The sequence below is a fragment of the Dama dama genome, chromosome 12 (assembly GCF_033118175.1).
Source record: "Dama dama isolate Ldn47 chromosome 12, ASM3311817v1, whole genome shotgun sequence".
NCBI lineage: Eukaryota > Metazoa > Chordata > Mammalia > Artiodactyla > Cervidae > Dama > Dama dama.
Genome location: NC_083692.1, coordinates 71,802,119 through 71,818,346, shown reverse-complemented (window position 1 = coordinate 71,818,346; position 16,228 = coordinate 71,802,119). Strand labels below are relative to the sequence as shown.

Below are 16,228 nucleotides of genomic sequence, written 5' to 3'. Positions count from 1 at the left end.
TGCATTTTTCATCAGAACCTCAAGACTTTTCATTATAACTGAGGTGCACCCAGGAGTGGGCCTAAATCTTAGGGATAAAACTCAGAGGGATGAGTAGTATACGTATTCTCAGTTCCCATCCCAGGATTCCACGTGGTAAGAAAGGACACAGGAGAGGACAGAGTAAGGCGCGAAACCCGGCTTTGTGCTCTGCCAGCAAATTCAAACACGGTCCTTTCCCGATAAACCAAGTGTAGTCACTTGCCATTTCACACCCTTCTCCATCGCACCTCACGCCGGGATCCCCTTCATCTCAAAGTACCCTTCTCCTGAACTTGTTGAAGCATTTTACCCTCACCAATTCCTTATCCTTGTTAAAGAAAGGGGCAGGGAGTAGCCTCTTTTGATAGTTGGTAAAACTGAGATGCAGAAAGATACAGCCTACCTAAGATCACTTCTCAGACGGATAGCAAAAACCAGAACCAGACTGCTGACTGGTCCCCTGACTGCTCTCCCTAGGATAGAAACTAGCAGACTAGTGTGTCTTCCTAGCCATGAAGGGAAGCTGTCCTCCACAGTCCCACTGGCAATACTGATCACAAGGAATCTCCACGATACAGTTGGAATAGCTGAATGGTTAGGAACCCAAGGCATAGAGGTTCAAGTCCCAGCTTAGCCACTTACTAGTTGTATTTTGCTAGTTGTGAAGTTACTTTGCTTCCTTATTCTTCACTAGTACTTTTGCCAGTTGCTTTAAATCCTTTGACCACCCAAGTGGGGGTAAAGGTGAGATGATTTCTGTTAACCAACAATGACGTCCTCCTAACAACCGCATCAGCAGCTCAGCGCATGTTGAGTGAGAAACGGGGAAGTCAGGGCCGTACGACTTCATCAGGGACAGCCATGGTTGGCTTACAGAGCTCCTACCTGAATGGAAACATTCTGTGCCCATTTGGTGGCGTATTCGGTACACTCATCTTTATATGGTATGTCTATATTTTTGGTGGCAGTGGGCTCAACTCAGATTTTTGTCTTCTTCCTTCATTATCCACTGCTCCTTCCCCAGGCCTCTGTCCTCTCATTTCTAGGGCATTTGGTACAACTCTATTCAGCATCGTAGATCAACATTCGAGAAACATATCAAAATTTGAGAAAGGTGAAAATTTAGAAAAAGGAATAATAATTAACTCAGTTTTTGTCTCAAATAACAGAAGGAAAGACTGCGTCAGAAGGAAGCCAGTGTGAGCACCAACTAACACAGAGATGTGGGAAAGCAATGATGGTGAGGCATAGTACCCGCATGATCCTCTGTAACACCAATGCTACAAGAAGTCTTCAAAAGATATGTCACTCATGTTTATTTTGCTCATCTCTTTCTGAGCACCCTGTGCCTTCTTGAAGAAGCCCCTTGTTAAGCCATAGCAACAATGAAATGCTGCTGAAGAAATATTTGAGAACTGTTTCTTCCAAAGGTCCAAAGTTTGCTCTGCTACAAGACCAGAGAATTACCAAGATTTTCGAGTTTTTTTTTTTCTTCTTCTTCTTCTTTTTTTTTTTTTTAAATCAGAGACCTCAAGCTTTCTAACCCAGGCATGATATATGTAAACTTGTGACAGAAGAAGAGATGGATTTTTTGTGACAGCTGCCTTGAGCAAGTTCAAGCCTTGATCCTTACAATAATCAAGCCTGCTGGTTTGATTATTGATCTTAATTTTGATTCTATTGCAGCAAGATCCTGAAGCACCCTTCTTGCCAAAAATGTTGAGACTTACCAGAATTATTTTAAGAGGCCCAAGACTATATGCCCCACACTCAAGAAATGGTTATTTTTTCATTGTTTTTCATGTGCTAGAAAGAACAGAAAATGGATTTATACATGGATGGAGAAGGGGGTTAAATAGTCATAAACTTCTTTCTGGAGAACAAATTATAATACAGGTCGTTGGCATCAGCCATTTGGCAAGACCCATTCTTCTGTTTTCATATCAGTTCATTGAGGTTTCCTAGGCCACTAGGAATTCTCTACCCTTTCTTTTAAGGAAAAAAAAAAAAAAAAAAACTATGATAACTGAGCAGCAACAGACTTGGGGTCAAAGCATCTGCTTTGATGAGTGACCCAGTGTCAGTCAGAGTACATTTCACTCCTCAAATCATCTATGAGTGGATCCACCATGTTGACCTGCAGCTTAGCAATACACCAGGTTCTGGGACTGAATATGGCTGGGCCTCTCCCACGCACCCCAGGAGGCAGTGTCTAGACAAGAGAGAAAATGCTACTTGCAGCTGTTTATCATGACCTTGACTGACAGACATGTGACCTATGGTTGAAGCAGGGGAGTGGGGGTTAATGTCCCAAAAAGAGAGAGTAGAAAAAAAAGTTCTTTACATCAAAATGGGAAGAAGGTGATTACACTGATATTGAATTTTGAGTTCAATAGGCAGTTTTTTCTGACCCTGGAAGCCTGTGTGATTACTGCCTCTAGAGTCACAGGAAAACCACCTTGGACCTCTCTCCTGACATTTTTACCTTAAACCACTCTCCTATGCTGTGAGAGGATAAGTGAGACTTGGGGTGAACTGAAGTAAGGATCAAAGCCTATCAGGTTTCAGTCTTGAAAGGAGAGAGGTCCAAGCTTTCTCCTCCCAACTGATGGAAGACCATCTAGAGAAGAGCAGAAACCTTAAAACCCTTCCCCATCTGCTGGTCATGTGTGAGCTGCCCCTTGCCCCAGCATCTTGCCAGAATCTCTCAACTTGCCAGGTACCTGAGTGTCTACCCAGGACCTGCCTGCTAGTTATCAGCCCCCACGGGGACCCCATAATAGATACAGCCAATTAAAGCAGCACCATATCCTAATACAATGCCCAGGAATGCAGTCAGGATCAAATCTAGTCACAAAGCCATATTCCCGCAGGTGCTAGCCACTCTTTCTAATAATTCAAAAAAAAAGGGGGGGGGGGGTGATATAATAACATGGTTTGTTTTTTTCCCCCAAAAATAAAAGAATGAGACAAGCAAAACAGAAGAGCTGGTGAGAACTTACATGACTAATAGCAGTTGCTTGTGAGCAAGCCTTTCATACTGCTTTCTTCGATTGTTTTTCTCTTCATTTTCACTTAATGGTGAGGACCTAAGAAATTCCTCAACTTGAAACAAATCTTGCTTACAGCTACCCCAGTCCTTCTAGTATTATCAGACAAAAGAAAAAGCGCCTGTTTTACCCATGCTCAAGTTGGATTTCATTCTAGTGGACAGACCAGAAATTGGCAGTAAAATAAAGCCTTTTCTAAAGAGCAAAGTTTGCCTACCTCTGTTGGGAAAACCTAGTGAGTGCAATATACCAATTAGTGTGTGAAGACACCATGGCAGGACTCCCATGAGTCTCACCCAATTTGCATCCTGCATTAGGTATCTGGACACCCCTCCCAAGTCCATACAAGTCCTTCAGTGTTACGGTGCCCTCATTTGTAACTTGACCCGATGCTTGGTAAAAGTTCACAAGACTTTGTCTAAGGTGGACCATCTAAAACAACCTGGAGGCCCTGAGAGAATGACCCATCCAAAATGCAGCTGAGATTGTGTTAACTACCCAGGAGTAAGTAGTTGGGGTACACTTAGCAGCTTGGGCATGTCTGGCTGTTCTTAGCACAGCCCTGCCTGCACAAGAGGGACAGTGGCCAGTATTTCTACTCTGCGTCTAACCAGACATATTTGACTTACTAGTCTGATTCAGAGAAATACCTTAACTTATAACAACATCATCTCTGCCTAGTTAAGATTCATTAAAGCTGAGGGCATAGTGGATAGCAGTTCAGATTCTTGCATAACCTGCATAATCATCGAGCACACAAGTATATCATATATGACGTAAAAGCATTATATAAACATGTTAGGTAAAAAACAGGCCTATGAAGTATTGAGGATCAAGTGAGGAGGGGGTGTGCTCTATGACTTTTTAACCCAAGAAGAGGCAGTTTATGGGCAGAGGCATGGTTAAAAAAAAAAAAAAAAAGGGAAAAGGTAGCCAAGAAGAAATGAATGATGTGATGGTCAAGGCCCAGGAATCAAAGGTGATAGACCTGCTGCTCAGAAGTTACCTTTTGAATCCTTGAGTTGATGTCTATGAAATCTCTTTAAACATTCATTGCAACTACCTAGGAACTATGAAGAAAAAAGTCTGAAATCTGAGAAGTAGAGTAAAGAGATCCAGTCATGCTCTTCCATCTTCAAATGTTTTAGCCAAAACAGTGGGCAACATGATGAGAAACTGAATGCCAGGTTTGACTCCGGTCTCCAGTCCTCTTTTCGTCCCGGTGAGAATGGTAGAAGCTACACACCTGCTCAGCTGCTCTGATGCACCTCCTTTTCTCATAAATACCACAAGGAAAGGCATTTCCCTAAAAGCTCATATGCTGTTGGTGAAGATTAAAGGAAGGAATAAAACTCTTTGGTAGTATTCAGCAAGGTGAAGGAGTCATTGGTACAGTCCTTCCAAGACTGTGATCAGATGTATCAAAAGATATGTAAGTGTATTTTTGATAAAGATTTGCTTGTTGGACTGGGATTGCACATCTCTCTCTCTAGATTATACCACCTGCATGGGGAAATTTTAATTTTACGTCTTTGTTGGACATGATGTTTTATTTCCATTTCATTCTTGCCTGGTGTCACAGACATAGATCGTTGCACACAGAGACAGCACCTAGTCAGCCAGAATATGAAAGGGAATTAAAGTGCAGACCGGTGGGCTCTTTCCCAGTAACCAGACGGTAACATTGACATGGGAACTTCATTCCCTGATATTCTAAATTGGTCTGTTTTGTAGTACTGCCACCCTTGCCAAACAAAAATAAAACCAATTTGGGGTTTTCTGTGTGAAGAGGAAGGAAGAAGTCAATAAAACATAGCTTTCCCCCTCAAAATAACTGATGCAAATATCAAATATCCCATTCTATAATTAGTGTAAATAGTCTAAAAATTGCTAACAAGGACTCTCCACTAGATTTGAGCTTCATTTTTCTTTGATCTTGCCCGTTCTCATCATTTTAAAACAAAAAGACCAAAAGGTAGAAGGGGAAAAGAAGCATCAGAGATTTGGAAGTCAACAAAGTAATTAGTTCCTGAATCACAAAAGAAGGACATATTGTGAAACCCAGTATTGTAGAGGTCCTAAGCATGTAAGAGTTTGAACAGCTGTGAGGGCTGATGAGTGTGGACAAAGCAAAAGCTCTTAACTGCCCACTTGAGACTTCAGCCTAAACCAGGCAATTTTCAGAGTGGATTTAAGAGAGTGAAGTATTGCTCTGAACAATTAATTTTTGGAAAAATCACATACAGAGAGAAGTGGTATGTAGAGAAAGAAGTGTTAGACAATTAAAATTTCCTTTCTCTGATTCTCTTGTAAGAGCAGTTCATAAATGGATGGACCATCCAGAAAACCATAAATACCACACTTCATTTATCAGGTTTTTACCGTAGAAACACAGCTAAAGAGAGTGGACTGAATAAAGAAATGAACTTTCATTCATGTCAGCTACTTTGTTGTCATAAAGAAATCTACAAGAGAAACAAGTCTGTGCAGACAAGTCTACAGTATTTGAAATGAATGGCTAGTTTTTAACTTTTCCAAAATGTAAATAACTCGGTTGATCATATTTCCATTTTCCAGCTATGGAGAGAAATAGTCTGGCTGGATGGAACCTTGTCTGTTATTGGTGCAGAAGTCACTTAAAGGCACCTTTTGGCACAGGCCTCAGCGGGTCTGGCTCCCTGAGACTCACATAATTGTATTTATAACTCCATTAGTGATTGAATCCAGGCATCACTGGGCTCACTTACATCGCTGTATGTGACTCGGAGGCTCATTTTGTGTCATTTCTGCAAACCCGTCAGTTGTTGACACCTTGTTAGAGGCACTGAAATTTAGTTTCACAGTTCTTCATTTCCCCTCCCAGGGAGCGGGCAATCTACCAGACCCTCCCAGATCAGTGCTTTGCTGGGAAGTAGTGAATTCCAGAGTATTAACATGTCAGACTGGAATCCAGTTCAGTAGTTTTATTTCTTCCAAGACCCTTAATCAACACTCTGATATAAACTTAGCATTTGGGAAATTTTTGTAGTTGACAGCTGACTTGGAAATGTGAAGATAGAAAAACGTCAGCAAGATGTCTCTGTCTCCTAAGGTGCCCATGAGGTTTCTACCAATGAAGAGGTTAGCGGGGCAAGTCAAGCCTCATCTGGTAGGTCAGACTGTCCTCAATGGTGCTTCTGGATTCATTTCCTCTCCAGCCCCAGCTCCTCTCTCAGTCATCCTGGTGATAAACAGTAACACAGAGCACCTTTTTCTTCTTGTCCTCCCTTCTCTGATATGATGGTTCACTGTAGTCAGAGCTCAAACTCATTCTTGCGTATTATGTCTCTGGAACACTTGTTCATGAATATCTTCTTCACGCTATAATCTGGGGAAGACTGGTTTAATCTCAAGTTTTTATATAGAGTGGTGGCTAAAGCCATTAATTTATTCTACATTCCATCTCATATAACTTTCTATTTTTTAATATTAAATATACTAAGAATCTCCATTGTATCTCCTTTTCTGAAAGCTTATTCATAGACTTCTGTGGGCTGGTTTTTTTCTTTTTTTTTTTTTTTTTAATGCTTTGTGTGAAATTCAGTAGCACTGGGTGAGAAAAATGCAAATAAGCCCAATTTCCCACAGCAACTTGGCCTTCTTCTCCATGGAATAAACAACCTTCTACCACCCTTAAGCTGTTTTGTAGGCTGAGTGTTTGCCTAAATTCTACCCGTGCAGACACCAAGGGGTTCTTCTGTCTTTGAAGCTGTAAGAATGTCTTAAAAGAGAATGAGTACTTCTCCCCATATATAGTGTGAGCTGGCAGTGTGTTATACTTAGTATATCAAGTAAAAAAATCTAATGTATTCAGGCATGCATTCCCAGAGGTCTGTCAACATCTTTGGCAAAATTATACATGCTTTCCTTCCCTTTTCTCTTCTCAGACTTGCTTCCACTCTTGTCTCATGAAACAAATGTATTTTTGTTTATTCATATGGGTCAGTTTTCCAGAAGGAAAGGCTAGTCCCATGGACCACTGAGTATAAAGGAAGTTATCCTCCACTGCCCCATGACATGGTTGATAGGTGTATTTAGGAATGCACAACTTTCTGGGATCTCTTGGGATGGATTTTTGAATTCCAGGTTTCCATGAAGTATATAAAATTGTATACATAGCATACAAAGATTATACTGTTCTCCCCCAAAGAGATTAAGAGCTTTATAATCTATACATCTTAGATAGATTTCAGCGAACTATAAGTAGCTCATTTTTCCCCCTTTGTTCTTGGCAACTTGTTCCTGTCTATAATCTTATTCCTTCACATCTGACCACCAAGGCATGAAGTGTCAACCCACTCAGATTGCCCCCTGCAAAATCCTCTAAAGACGTCCATTTCCTTTAGAAATAAATCCATGGGTAAGAGGGAAAGTCTAGTGACCATTCTCTTAGCCCAGGGTGGCACACATGGGATTTTGAGCTGAATCTATGCCAAATATTAATTTTACAATTCTTTAATTTCTCAAGATACAAATAATGTGACCCTACTGTTAGTAGGATGTAGATTCTTTGAAGAACATAAGCATTAAGAAGAGGGGACTTCTCTTTAAAGAAACAATCGAAGATATTCCTCAAAAGAAATTTTTAAAATTAGAAATTGAATAATTGTTAAGATTCTTTGGAGAAAACAAGTCGTTGATTCATCATAGTCTTTTCCTTTTCGTCGACTAGCACGGGAAGCAGAGTGCCCCTGGGCTTTGATTTAGGGGATCGTGCTTTGGCCTGAAGAGTCAGTAGTGGCCTGCATGCCCAGAACCCGAATGAAGTCAGTCAGTGTCCTAATGAGAATCAGGCCTAACAGAAATGTAAATTATTTCAAGACCTTTGGGGTTTAATTTTCTTAGCAACACCCTCGATCCTGTTTCCGAAAATTAATTTGATCCTTGCAGTTATGTGTCTTCATTTTGCCTTATGAGATTGCAAGCAATGGGATGATGGAGAAAAATAGACAGTAGAAAAGGAAAATTTGAACAAGGTCAGGGTGTAATGTTTTGCTGATATAATGCATTGTTAGGGAGCTGGTGACTGTTGCCATGGTTGTATCATGGGCAGTCTTTCAACAGAAGCTCAGGGCATATGTATGAGGGCAGTGGGAGTGCCCGGTATCTCGTATTGGTCCACACTTGATGGTGTGCTGGAAAAGCAGATACATACCAGTGGACTGGCCTGTGCTTGCTGAAATAACTCCATTGAATATCAGATTAATTTCCATGGTATCAGTTGTCCATGAACCTTCCTGTTTCCTCTCTGCCTGTTTAAAATTCATTTTGGCATCAAGCTTCATTTCATTTTTCTCCTTTCAGTACTTCTGCTTTGCCTCCCTTTCCTTCACATCCCACAGTGACATTTGCCTCCCTTTACTGTTTCTCCAGGACCCAGCTTTCTCTCCCTCTTTCCCGCACAGACACCTGAAGTGCCCCTGAGCCCTCACCCCTTCGTCCCACACCCATGCTCCATCCCCCAGCCCTGTGGACAGGGAGCTCTGCTGTCACCAAGAGAGACACAGCCTTGTGACTGCTTCTTGTTAATGTCAGCACCACCTCATCACTTAAGCAAAGAGGGAAAAATCCATAAAAGAGATGGAAAATACATTTCTTTTTTTATTATTATTCTACTTTATTTTAAGAAGCTTGAGGAGAGGGGTGGTTCCAGTCCTTCTCAGTTTCCCAGAGAGTTTTACTTTAAAACTGTCTAATGAAGGACCATTCTTTTGATAAATGTATAAATCAGTCCAGGTCACCAGCTATGAGGCGTAAGACTCGAGTGTTGAATCTCTGTGCTGCTGGACAAAGTGACTGAATTCTGTGCAAATATTTTGAATCACAGGCTTTTTATTGCCCCTCAGTTCTTACTACTACTCATGATTCAGACATCTTCATGAAGCTGGATCAGGATGTTGACAATTTGTGGTTATTTTCAGATCAGCAATAACTGTTACCCTCTTGAAAGCACTTAAAAAGAAAGTTTAAGCGTATCTTAAATATTCAACCATTTGACCTAGAAAAAAGTTGACTTCTCTGTTTAATTATTAGACCAATCTGTAGATGTAATCTTAAAGGATTTTTATGCAATAATGAAGACAGTTTGAGAAATGAGAAGGCACTTTAAAGACATGAACGCTTACATTACATACTCGTGGATATTTTTTTAATGTAATAAGCTAATTGGATTCAGGTATTTCTTTTCCCTTTAAATTTTTAAAAATATGTGTTTCTAATTTGCATATTTAATTTTGTCAAAACTGAGAAATGCTCTCTAGTTGAACTTGTAAATGTTATTTGCAAACCAAATGAAGTATTTATTTTTAAAAAGAAAAGGTGAAGGAATCAATACTGATGTGTACATAATGAATATATATGTGTGTGTGTGTGTGTATTTTTCCTTCTTGACATCACTTGGTCCCCACATCAATTGTATTTTTGTACATAATATATATATTGGTTAGAAAATGTAGATTGTCTATTCAAAGACGTCTATCTCTGAAAGATTATATTTATCCTACTGTTGATACCTCTGTTAATTTGTTTTAAGAGATAGAATTCTATTTTTTTGGAACTTGCAGAGAACTGCATTCATGGCTTCCAATTGTAAATATGCTAAGGGTATTTTAATAAATTTTGGTTTTATGTCTGTCTGGTGTGCAGTGCAGATCTGTTTCCAAGAGGCATTTAAGATAGTATCCCAACAGTGCTCTAATGTGGAGAATACCAATCATTTCTAACTTGCATTATTGCTTAAGGGCAGCATTACTGCTGAACTACAAAAGCTGGATCTCGGTAAGTCCATCATTCGCATTTTCTTCTTTCTCCTCTGTTCTCCACACCAACAGTGGGAAATCTGGCTAGGCATTCAAGGCTGACACCAAACAGACAAAACCAGCCAAGCATGGTCTCAGTTGTACGGACCTGAAAGCAATTCTACTTGAACATAAATTACCCAAGGTTGGATGTGGGGTAGAGAACCACAAGGATTGGCGACTTTGTGTTATGAATTGGTAGAGTATGAAAACAGAACAGAAATATGATTGTATTTTAACACTAAACACAACATTCAAATTCTTTTCAGGCAGATGATAAGATAAATGCAGGTATTTATGAAAAAACTAAAAGACTTTCAGCAAAACACTGCTCTGTGAAATAGAAGAGCAATCTGTGTGATTGCATGTTTAACTGATTCATTTGTTCAGTATGCCTGAATGCCATGCACTCTTGAGTTCTAGAAGTTTGTTGAAATATGCCCTAATGGGTTTAATGAACACACATTGTTATCATCTGGGGAGACATTTTATCACTAGGAGAGCTTTAAAATCAGAGTCATAGAGCTGCAAAAATCTTCGGACACTGGATAAAAATCTCCATTTCACAGAGTTGAAAACCACTGTAATTCAAGGGACTTGTTGAAAGTTATACTCAGCATTAGTAAGTACATCAAGACCAGAATCCACATCTCTTGACCCTAAGGCCAAAGCCCTTCCCACTGCTCAACTCATTCATCACATTAAGTTCTTTTCTTCAAAAAACCCCATTATGGAGAAATGTTCTAGAACTGTTGTTTGGAAAGTAGGGTTCAAATGCTCCTAAGGGTTTGGAGAAACCATTATTAAAGCTGTACCCTGAATTAAAGCACTTAGTAGAGGGTGGAGGCTTCTGTATCATGAAGACCTAGGAAAAATATTCCACCTTAGGAAGAACTGCCTCTTTGATTTACTGAGATTTACTCTCCCTTGCAGAGCATAATGGTACCTGTTGAATTTTTAAGTATGCATTTTTACCTATTCTTTAAATAGTCCAGGTATGCCGATGGTCCAACAGGCCATAAATTCCTGAGACTAAATATTCCCCTTTAGAGTGTAGCTGTGTACTTTCACCTGGATATGATGTATTCATGGAAATAAGATTTAATGTTGGCCTGCACCAGCCATGCCTGCTTTATGCCTCTAAGTCTTCTCCAGGTAATGTTTGCTTCATGCCCATCATTGTGTGAAGATGAAAGGTAAGATAAGGTAACTTTATAGTTATCAACTGCTGCATACCAAAATACCCCCAAATTCAGTGTTAATAAACCATAATCACTTATTTTTCCTGGTTCTTGTTAGTTTGAGAAGAACTCAACTGGACCGTTCTCACTTGGAATCTCATTGTTTTAGTGCTCTATCCATTGGGTTTGCAGTCATCTGGATGGCTGGAACGTAAGCCTTCAAGGTGGCTGACTCACTTGGCTGGCAGACTGTTGGTGGCTCTAGGCTGGGGGGCCTCAGGGCCTCTGTCTCTACAGGTCTGCTTGAGTGTCCAAGGTGAAATATGTAGTACTTTTTTTGACCAAGGCTTTAGAGTTACTTTCATTGTATTCTATTGATTGAGGCATTTATGAAGTTCTTCCCATGGAATGGACAAAAAGGACTCACCTCCTGATGGAGGAATGTCAATACTATAGGAAGAGCTTGTAAGATGAGAAATGTATTGGTACAACCATGTTTGGGTAATGCAGTTCACCTCAGTAACTTGCCCTGTTCTTTCCATTTGGTTTTGTTCCTATTTTTGTTGTAAAATTAAATTTTAGATTGTTTTCAAAATTGTCCCTACTTGTCTTCCCCAAATCTTCTCTCTGCCGGCATATCGCAGCACAGAAATGTCTGTCTTGTTCCTCTGAATGCAGGCATGCTTTCCCATTATTATTGAAGTATAGTTGATTTACAATATCATGTTAGTTTCAGGTGTGCAACATAGTGATTCAGTATTTTTGCAGATTATATTCCACTGTAGATTAGTAGATAATGTGCTATACCTTAAATCCCTGTTGCTTATCTATTTTAAATTTTTTAAAATACTTATTTATTTGGCCGTGTGAGGCCTTAGTTGCAGATCTTCGTTGTGTCATGTGGGATCTCTTGCTGCGGTGCCTGCCCTCTTTAGTTGTGACCCACAGGCTTAGCTGCTCCATGGCGTGTGGGACCTTCGTTCGCCAATTAGGGATCAAATCCACAGCCCCCAAATTGGAAGGCAGATTCTTAGCCACTGGACCACCACTTATCTATTTTATATACAAGAGTTTATATTTATCAATTCCATGACCCTAATTTGTCCCTCTCCCACCTTCCTTCTCCTCTTTGTAACCACAAGTTTGTTTTCTATGCCGGTGAGTCTGTTTTGTGTATACATTTATTTTGTATTCTTTTTTAGATTTCACATAAAGTTACATCATACAATATTTGTCTTTCTCTGTTGGACTTACTTCACTAAGCATAATATTCTCTAGGTCCATCTATGTTGCTGCAAATGGGACTATTTCATTCTTTTTATGGCTGAATAATATTCCATTATGTGAAATATTTTTTTAACCCAGTCATCTGTTGATGGCACCCAGTCATCTGTTGATGGGTTGCTTCCATGTCTTGGCTATTGTAAATAGTGCTGCAATGAACATTGGAATGCATGTATTATATATCATTTCAAATTAGAGTTTTCATTTTTTCCAGATATATACCCAGGAGTAGAATAGATGGATCATAAGGTAGTTCTATTTTAGTTTTTTAAGGAACCTCCATATTGTTTTCCATAGTAGCTGTACCAATTTACATTCTTACCCACAGTGTACAAGGGTTCCCTTTCCTCCACATCCTCCCCAGCATTTGTTATTTGCAGTTTTTTTTTTTTTTTTGACAGGTTGTGACAAATGGAATTTTATTTTATTTTTTTTTTCGTTCAACTTTTTTTTTTTTTTAATTTTTTTTATTAGTTGGAGGCTAATTACTTCACAACATTTCAGTGGGTTTTGTCATACACTGATATGAATCAGCCATGGATTTACATGTATTCCCCATCCCGATCCCCGCTCCCACCTCCCTCTCCACCCGATTCCTCTGGGTCTTCCCAGTGCACCAGGCCCGAGCACTTGTCTCATGCATCCCACCTGGGCTGGTGATCTGTTTCACCATAGATAATATATATGCTGTTCTTTTGAAATATCCCACCCTCACATTCTCCCACAGAGTTCAAAAGTCTGTTCTGTATTTCTGTGTCTCTTTTTCTGTTTTGCATATAGGGTTATCGTTACCATCTTTCTAAATTCCATATATATGTGTTAGTATGCTGTAATGTTCTTTATCTTTCTGGCTTACTTCACTCTGTATAAGGGGCTCCAGCTTCATCCATCTCATTAGGACTGGTTCAAATGAATTCTTTTTAATGGCTGAGTAATATTCCATGATGTATATGTACCACAGCTTCTTTATCCATTCATCTGCTGATGGGCATCTAGGTTGCTTTCATGACCTGGCTATTATAAACAGTGCTGCGATGAACATTGAGGTGCACGTGTCTCTTTCAGATCTGGTTTCCTCAGTGTGTATGCCCAGAAGTGGGATTGCTGGGTCATATGGCAGTTCTATTTCCAGTTTTTTAAGAAATCTCCACACTGTTCTCCATAGCGGCTGTACTAGTTTGCATTCCCACCAACAGTGTAAGAGGGTTCCCTTTTCTCCACACCCTCTCCAGAATTTATTGCTTGTAGACTTTTGGATAGCAGACATCCTGACTGGCGTGTAATGGTACCTCATTGTGGTTTTGATTTGCATTTCTCTAATAATGAGTGATGTTGAGCATCTTTTCATGTGTTTGTTAGCCATCTGTATGTCTTCTTTGGAGAAATGTCTGTTTAGTTCTTTGGCCCATTTTTTGATTGGGTCATTTATTTTTCTGGAATTGAGCTGCAGGAGTTGCTTGTATATTTTTGAGATTAATCCTTTGTTTCTTCATTTGCTATTATTTTCTCCCAATCTGAGGGCTGTCTTTTCACTTTACTTATAGTTTCCTTTGTAGTGCAAAAGCTTTTAAGTTTCATTAGGTCCCATTTGTTTAGTTTTGCTTTTATTTCCAATATTCTGGGAGGTGGGTCATAGAGGATCTTGCTGTGATTTATGTCGGAGAGGGTTTTGCCTATGTTCTCCTCTAGGAGTTTTATAGTTTCTGGTCTTACATTTAGATCTTTAATCCATTTTGAGTTTATTTTTGTGTATGGTGTTAGAAAGTGTTCTAGTTTCATTCTTTTACAAGTGGTTGACCAGTTTTCCCAGCACCACTTGTTAAAGAGGTTGTCTTTTTTCCATTGTATATCCTTGCCTCCTTTGTCAAAGATAAGGTGTCCATAGGTTCGTGGATTTATCTCTGGGCTTTCTATTCTGTTCCATTGATCTATATTTCTGTCTTTGTGCCAGTACCATACTGTCTTGATGACTGTGGCTTTGTAGTAGAGTCTGAAGTCAGGCAGGTTGATTCCTCCAGCTCCATTCTTCTTTCTCAAGATTACTTTGGCTATTCGAGGTTTTTTGTATTTCCATACAAATTGTGAAATTCTTTGGTCTAGTTCTGTGAAAAATACCGTTGGTAGCTTGATAGGGATTGCATTGAATCTATAGATTGCTTTGGGTAGAATAGCCATTTTGACAATATTGATTCTTCCAATCCATGAACACGGTATGTTTCTCCATCTGTTTGTGTCCTCTTTGATTTCTTTCATCAGTGTTTTATAGTTTTCTATGTATAGGTCTTTTGTTTCTTTAGGTAGATATACTCCTAAGTATTTTATTCTTTTTATTGCAATGGTGAATGGTATTGTTTCCTTAATTTCTCTTTCTGTTTTTTCATTGTTAGTATATAGGAATGCAAGGGATTTCTCTGTGTTAATTTTATATCCTGCAACTTTACTATATTCATTGATTAGCTCTAGTAATTTTCTGGTAGAGTCTTTAGGGTTTTCTATGTAGAGGATCATGTCATCATTTGCAGACTTTTTGATGACAACTATTCTGACCAGTTTGAGGTGTTATGTCACTGTTAATTTGCATTTCTCTTGTAATTAGCAATATCTAGCATTTTTTCATGTACCTACTGATCATGTGTATGTCTTTTTTGAAAAAATGTCTATTCAAGTCTTATCTCCACTTTTTAATTGGAATTGTTTTTAATATTCAATTTGTGAGCTGTCTGTATATTTGGGGTATTAAGTTCTTGTCAGTCATATCATTTGCAAACATTTTATCCCATTCTGTAGGTTGTATTTTCCTTTTTCAAAGGCTTCCTTTGCCATGCAAAATCTTTTGATTAGGTTATATTTGTTTATTTTGCTTTTATTTCCTTTGCCTTGGGAGACTGATCCGAGAAAATATTGCTACAATTTATGTCAAAGAGGCTTAGCCTCTGTTCTCTTTCAGGAGTTTTATGGTTTCAGGTCTTCCATTTAGGTCTTTAAACCATTTTGAGTTTATTTTTGTATATGGTGTAGGGAAATGTTTTAATTTTATTGTTTTACATGTGGCATTCAGTTTTCCCAACACCACTCGTTGAAGACACTTGTCTTTACCCCATTAAATAGTCTTGCCTCCTTTATCATAGACTAATTGACCATAGGTGCATGGGTTTATTTCTGTGGTACTCTGTTCCACTGACACATGTGTCTGTTTTTGTGCCAATACCATATTATTCTGATTACTGCAGATTTGTAGGATAAAGCCTAGGAGGATTAAACTCCAGCTTTGTTCTTTTATCCTCAGGATTTCTGTGGCAGTTTGAGTTCTCTTGTGGTTCTATATAACTTTTAGGATTATTTGTTCTAGTTCTATGAAAAATGTCCTGGGTATTATGATAGTGCACGTGTGTGTGCTAAGTCGCTTCAGTCATGTCCAGCTCTGCAACCCTGAGAAACCCAGTAGGTGTGTACTTACCATCATTTAATTTATTGTTTTCTAGTTCTTTTTGTAGTTCTCTGTTCTTTTTTTCCCCATTGAGGGTTGATATGATATGTGTTGACCCATAATTATATCTACTTGCTTTAAGTTGATAATCATTTAAGTTCAAACACGTTCTAAAAGATCTACATTGTGTTTTTTAAAATTTATTTTAATTGAAGGATAATTACTTTACAATATTGTGATGGTTTTTGCTATATATCAACATGAATTGGCCATAGGCATACACGTGTCCCTTCCATTCTAATCCCCCTTTCCTCCTCCCTCCCCACCCTGTCCCTCCAGATTGTCAGAGAGCACTGGCTTTGGGTGCCCTGAGTCACACTGTTTTACATATGGTAATGTAGATGAGGATCCTTCGTGCAGGGCAGCAAA

The 16,228-nt window shown here is 39.1% G+C and overlaps 1 protein-coding gene across 3 annotated transcripts in view; it reads left to right on the top strand.

Annotated features, from left to right (window-relative positions):
* FMN1 (formin 1) overlaps nt 1-9,742 on the top strand; it is a 441,751-nt gene extending 432,009 nt beyond the window's left edge. For all 3 annotated transcript variants that reach the window (XM_061157645.1, XM_061157643.1, XM_061157646.1), the window contains one exon: nt 1,191-9,742. In XM_061157645.1, the coding sequence (XP_061013628.1) occupies nt 1,191-1,235 (45 nt within the window). In that variant the 3' untranslated portion in view covers nt 1,236-9,742. The remainder of the gene's footprint in view (nt 1-1,190) is intronic.
* The last annotated feature ends 6,486 nt before the right edge of the window (nt 9,743-16,228 follow it).